The sequence below is a fragment of the Etheostoma spectabile genome, chromosome 9, assembly GCF_008692095.1.
Source record: "Etheostoma spectabile isolate EspeVRDwgs_2016 chromosome 9, UIUC_Espe_1.0, whole genome shotgun sequence".
Lineage (NCBI taxonomy): Eukaryota > Metazoa > Chordata > Actinopteri > Perciformes > Percidae > Etheostoma > Etheostoma spectabile.
The window spans coordinates 29,920,561-29,927,250 of record NC_045741.1 but is presented as its reverse complement, the minus strand read 5'-3'; the positions used below and the strand labels follow the sequence as shown (position 1 = coordinate 29,927,250).

Sequence of the window (6,690 nt, the reverse complement as noted above, 5' to 3'; positions counted from 1 at the left end):
GGGGGGGGGGGGGGGGGGGGGGGTGCAGCTCCCCTATCCCTTTATCCAGACACTAGCGATATCGCAGGATCACTGGAACTGAAAGAAGAGAGAGAATATTTAATGACAAGTTCTGCACATTATGTCCATTTTAACTGCGCTTGTGGTCTAATACTCACTGATGATAATGAGCAGGAGAGCAACGACTACCAAGGCAATAATCATCTTCATCTGTGGAAGAAACAACACACAGTAAACACATTCCTCATTATACTGGATACCTCTGACTGGAATGTAAACGCAAGCGACTGGAAAGACACGCTTGGACACACTTAAAACAGATGACAGCCCACCTTCGTGTCTCTCCACCACATCCTCCTGTGCAGCTGTTTGGCTCGGCTACTGAAGGCAGACGCGTTGTCCGATAGGCTCTCTGGGACATGACGTGACCGCAGCACAGATGAGGACACATGAGGAGAAAAACACAATGGAGAACAGAAGAAAAAAAAACATCTGTTAACCACCATGTAAACAATAACCTGACTATTGTTTTGACTCGGATTAGGTGACTCACAACGGCCGGGCTCTGTGCATGTGCAGTTACAGGGTGTTAGAGTTATGTAAGTCACAGATCTGCTGGTGAGATCACCTATTAACAGTTTTGGCATTAAATGGTGAACATATTGCCAAATTTATACACAACAGAGCTTTGATTTGATTTATTTAATTGCATTAAGAATTCCTTACACAGGAAAAGAAATCCTACGATACAATCAAGGACAAAAACCCAATGAAGTCCAGGACTTATTTCCATTGTGGTCTTCAACAGCTAAAAGGCATTTCACACTTTGTGAAACTTCTTCCCTTCTGTCCTTGTCGTGATATTCTTCTCCCAAATGCACGCCCTCGCAGCTCTCTGTCTCTTGTCTAAACTTGATGTTTATGCATGTTAACAGGAATGTTACAGCTCCCTAGCGTGCAGCGCTGTGCTTGTCAAAGCCCCTGTCCCTCTTTGTGTCTGTCCTGTGTCTGCTGTCTCCACGTGTGCCCGTTAACGTCGCTTCTCTGCTGAGAAGATGCTTGTTAACTTTAAAGAATGAAACAACAGGTTACCTGAACATGGAGCAGAGAGTAAACTGCACACGTCAATCCCAGGATATGATATTGCTCACATAAAGACAACACACACTGCAGAGACACGCAACCAGCCACACACAGAGCCCCCCCCAAGTACACAAATACTCATGCAAACAATGTGTTCCAGATGTGCGTCAATGTCTTGGTTGGCTTGTCGGCGTGACAGAGAGAAGCAGTTCTATAACATCTGTGTGGATGTCATGATGAGGCTTATGGACGAGACAAGAGACCCACTTCAGCCTCATCTTTTCATCTACAGAGCAGAAGGAGAGGCCATGTGCGTGTCTTGTTGAAAGCTTTGCATGTGTGTGAAGTTGAGTAACGGAGCGAGTTAAACACATTCCACACACCTGCTTGATAAACAGAGTAGAAAAAAAGAATAGGGCTGTGTGAATGAGAGTGTGAAACTGGCTACAAGCTTTCAGACATCCATGCACCTGGTAAAACACTAACCCTGGACATATCACTTTTAAAGTGTACTGAGCGTATTTACATGTGAGCACCCACTACTACTGAGAAAGTTAGTTTTGTTGAGTCTTCTAACTAAAGTATGTGACTTTTATTACGTAATCCTGCAAGGTTGAATGTAGAACTGTAACGGTGTGTTGATTAACTGATTAGTCGATTGGCTATTATCTGTCTATTAATAATCAAGTAATGGTTTCAGTAATTTTTCAATGCAAAAATGATGCTTCCAGCTTTTCAAATGTCAGGATTTGATGAATTTCTTTGTCATATAGTCTAGTAAATTGAATATCTTTTAATTTTGGACTGTTGGTCAGACAAAAGAAGACACCTGAAGACCTGAAGGAAATTTTTTTCTTACGATTTGGCAATAGTTACTTGTAGCCCCAGTTTAAAAGTGCTCTACGCGATGTTGGGTGACGCCAATACTTGTTGATGTTCGAAGTATTTTCAGACAAAACGAGACTAGCTCGCCCCTCCCTCCTACTCATCCAATCCCTTCCGTGCTTCCGCGCACCAACCCCCCAACCCAAATCCTTTTTGTCGGTTATTGGCTGTAACGCTGGAACACTGTGTGTGTAGGCTTCCTGGTGCATGTTGGTGCTGTTTGTTTTTGTTGCTGTGTGTGGAGCCTGGGCTGTCTATAGAGACCGCGTTTTTTTTAAAGTGTGTTCAGAGGACAGGCAGCTAGCAGATAGTGAGGAGATGTTTTTTAAGTGTGTTCAGGACAGGCAGCTAGCAATAGTGAGGAGATGTTTTTTACAGTGTGTTCAGGGACAGGCAGCTAGCAGATAGTGAGGAGATGTTTTTTACAGTTGTTTCAGGGGACAGGCAGCTAGCAGATAGTGAGGAATGTTTTTTACAGTGTGTTCGAGGGACAGGCAGCTAGCAATAGTGAGAATGTTTTTTACAGTGTGTTCAGGGGCGGCAGCAGCAGATAGTGAGGATGTTTTTTACAGTGTGTTCAGGGGACAGGCAGCTAGCTGATAGTGAGGAGATGTTTTTTACAGTGTGTTCAGGGGACAGGCAGCTAGCAGATAGTGAGATGTTTTTTACAGTGTGTTCTAGTATAGTATAGTTAGGAGATGTTTGCTGTATGTGACAACAAATGTTGTAGCCTAAAAAAACTGCTTTAATTCAACAGATTGACAAATAAACTGTAAATGTAGCACATCCAATCAGTCAGTACACATCGCCTCTTTGGGCAAAGCCTCCAAATATTAATGTGGTTGTTCTATTTTGTCTAATCTTGCTAGAAATTGGGAAGTGTTTTTCCATAAGCAAATGGCCAAATAAGCCTACACACAGTGAGGACAACAATCCTCAGAGCCATGTGCAAACCATCAGTGAGCTACCTGCGGGAAACTAACCATTAAAACTGACAAGACTGATAAAACCTTCCCCATAGAGTTTGTAATAACTTAATTTTGTTTTGTAAATCAACTAAACACACGTGTTTTGTGGAGATGAAAACCCGAGCTGTCCCAGTATGACTCACCCGACTTGTCCTGCAGGTCGTCGAGCCGCTCGCCTCTCTCTATCACCTTGGAGATGTTCTCCTGCATCACATCGATCACCTCATCAACCTGCGACTGCACCCTGAGGTCACAGATGGAGTGAGACACAGCATGAGAAATCATAGACATCAATCAGAATTGGTAAATAGGTAGGATTTATCAAGGATTGATCTTTTCTTTCTTTTTGTGGTACACCCAACACGGCATAAAAAGCACCTGTGTTCCCGACAATATCCTCTTCTTTATAGCTAGACTTCCAGTCCAGTTGGCAGGCAATAAAAAGCCTGTCAGATGGTCGTCAGCCTCACGGTGACCTCCCTGCACCTGTTTAGTGTCTGCTCAAATTCTCGCTTTATTCACGGTACTCATACCTGAGCATGGCATGACTAGTCCAGATTACCCTTCAGTTTTTATTTGAAAGTCCTTCTTGGCAATACCTCGTGAAGCGATTCAGGGTCAGTGGAAGGGAGGACATTGGCAAAGAAAGAGAAAGGCGAAGTGTCCCATAAGGGAGATGCAAGACAAATGGAATTTGTTTTCTCTAAAAACTGATTACATTTCCCAGCATCATTACACTGATTGTCTCAGACAAGGAACTGCAGTAAATTATTAGCCTTGGAATTTTAGCTTGATTGCACATTGAAGACGGTAATATTAAAAATGCAAAGCCACAGCCAAAGCAACACACACCATCAGGAAACTGGGTGGACATGAAGATGCATGGGCTGCTACAAACACACACATAAACCCAATGTGAGGACCTGACCTTAGGGGTTCAGGGTCCGACAGACACAGAGGTGAAGAACCTGGGCAATGTGCACACAACCTTCCTGGAATCTGTAAGGAAGGCATCTAGTTGCTCCCAACAATGACAAACATGTCGTGTGTGAACAGAGCGTGGAGAAACAACTCTGGGTGCCGGACTGTCTCAACAACGGCCCTGTCCGTTCCCTGGTCGTCTCTGACTGGAGGTTAATGTGGAAACTGGGGGGCATCTTGGGAAGGTTACACAATAACCTGCACATGGCAGCCTCTCTTACACAATCCACTATAAACCGGCAGCTTCTGGTAAACACGACGAGCCACAGTTGCATAACCCCATCACCAAAACTTTAGAGGGCTGGCAACACTCCTCTGACCTCTGGCATTTAGTTGTTATGAGGAATGTGTTCTTACTTACTGCTTGAATTTGTCGGTCTGAGGTCCAAATCTGGGTCCCGTGGGTCCTCTCCTGAAAAACAAAAGAGTTCCCAATTTAATGTGTGTTTAATGGATTTTCAGCTAGAACTTATTTTGCTGTTGATTTCATGTACTCTGCTATAGCAATGCATATTATTGGGTAAATACTACTTTACTTTGGATTTGTTTATAATGTGCTCAGTGCCTGAAAAGAATACAAACAAACTCACAGAAAGAAATCTTCCTCCTCATCGGAGTCATCCTCCAGTAGGTTCCTCTGTAAAAGAAGAAAAGGTCAGAGGTCAGATATTGAATGACTATGTTTAAATGATTTCAGATCTGGTTCAGAAACAAGCGAGCATCAGAGTACACTGCTGGTACTTCAAACTGGTGTTGCTGATGCAGAGATACGAAAATGACCTCCAAGGGCCAGATAGATGTTATTTCTGTCTGTACTCTGAGGGGAGAGAAACCAAAAATATAGTGCTATTATAGGGCACTTACATTATGATGACTTACTAAAATAGAAAAGACTGATTTCTGTGCTATCACAACCATGTCTGAACCACTGATGGCTTTAAAGCGCCTTGTGTAAAATGCTATTCATGGAGAATTAGTGAGGACAGCTGCATCAACAGGAGGAGAATTGGACCAGGTAGAGAGTAAAAGTCTGTTTCTTAATGGATTGCAGACAGGAAGACTATATTACTTGCTATTGAGAAAGAAAGAATTTCTAAGGAAAGTGGGAGACGATGCATCCGTACAGCACGTTTTTCCATGAGTTTAGGAGCAGCATTCATTACATTTGAATTACAGTATACAGAAGTAGTTTAGGTTAAATGTTTTTCAGTCATGGTCATCACACAACAACATCACACAACAATCATGACACCACGCCACTACAATGCTAACCACCATGCAAGCCAGTGCTGTGCCAATATAGACATTTTCTTTTCTTGTAAATGTACAATGTCATCTGCAAAACGCTGTGAGAATGGACGCCATTTGATGATAAAGAACTTTATAAGTTGCACTAACATTAACTAAAAATATGTGATCACAAAAAAATAAGTCGCTCTAATTCTCTCCTTCTGTACAAAGTCTTTTTTTCTTTCGTTCCACTAATTAGGATGGGAGCCATACAGGAAAACTGGTAGTTATTATCAGAGGGCAGGAGATAGAGCACTAAAGGGAAAGCATGGAAGGTGGAAGGGAGCGATTTCTTATGCAAGTATCCCCTTAAGCTTTTGCTTCGATCCAAGTTCAACAACACAATAGCAAACAGGATTAGACAGAGAAGCAGAGGACTGAGTAAAGTAAAGAATCAAGAGAGGACAGGGTAGGTGGAGGTGGGTGGGAGGGGATGATCTCTTTGATGAGAACCAGACATTTGGCTAAAGGAGTTTCTTCATTTTATTGCCTCTTTCAAAAGCGCAACTCTCTTTTGTGCATTCCCTCACTTTTCCTTCAGTTTTTCCACTAAAACTAATTTAACGGACACATTACAGCATCTGCATCATCTATCAACATTTGTTTTTGACTTTAGCGGACATTTCAAATGAAACCTTATCCTGATTACAACACACTGACTCTATCAGTTTCTAAATAATATAAAATATCTTTATAATCCAAACACCACCACTCCCTCTATCTGTGTCTCACCCTTTCGCTGCGAATGGATCCTGTGACCTCGTCATCATTGAGGTGTCGTTTAAACTTGGGGGGCATGTTGTCTTCAGGTTGCTCCTCCCGATCTGGCTCCCTCTGTGGGACAGGATGAGAAGATCATGAAAGGGTGGACAGTGTTGGCCACCCCTGCAACAAGACACAATGGTCCTACTGCTCAGGAGTGTTACACATAGCTGGCTGCTAAATCAGAGTACTCTAGTATTGGTGGGCAGAAGTGAGGGATTTGACGTGCAGGCATAACCACAGCCAGGTTCTGACAAGGAGCAGAACATGGAGAACAAAGAATGAAGTGTTGCATTAACAGAGTGAGACCCTAACTACTAACTCGCTCAGTAATGATTGCATAAATAAGACTGGTCATGGTGGTCAATCTACGGGGGCTTCTAGTTCCAACACCTTCTGGCAAACAGCTCTTGGGAAACAGCTTGCTTCTAGGGGTGGGGGGAAAGAAATAGATACTTAGATGCATCTTGATTATCTCTAGAACGATTCGATGCTCGATTCTGATAATAATCAATTTTATTTTTATTTGAAAGTTACTGTTACCAGATGGATGGGATAATGGATAAACAAGAGTGTAGAAAAAAAACATACAAGTTTTACACATGATCTAATAAGACATGCATTAAATAATTAGGCTGTTCAAAAAAAAGACTGTTGATCTGCTTTATCACATTACATCTGACCACCTCACGTTTCATGTTTCATGTTCTAAGAAGCCAAT

General features: G+C 42.5%; 1 protein-coding gene across 2 annotated transcripts in view; it reads right to left on the bottom strand.

The window, feature by feature from the left end:
- Positions 1-6,690, bottom strand: part of vamp4 (vesicle-associated membrane protein 4) — a 10,144-nt gene that overhangs the window by 1,375 nt on the left and 2,079 nt on the right. For both annotated transcript variants that reach the window (XM_032526493.1, XM_032526494.1), the window contains 7 exons: positions 5,940-6,041; positions 4,508-4,554; positions 4,279-4,329; positions 3,080-3,180; positions 333-412; positions 159-210; positions 1-78 (listed from right to left, as the gene is read on the bottom strand). The exon at positions 1-78 is cut by the window's left edge and continues 1,375 nt beyond it. In XM_032526493.1, coding sequence (XP_032382384.1) covers positions 53-78; positions 159-210; positions 333-412; positions 3,080-3,180; positions 4,279-4,329; positions 4,508-4,554; positions 5,940-6,041 — 459 coding nt within the window. In that variant the 3' untranslated portion in view covers positions 1-52. The remainder of the gene's footprint in view (positions 79-158; positions 211-332; positions 413-3,079; positions 3,181-4,278; positions 4,330-4,507; positions 4,555-5,939; positions 6,042-6,690) is intronic.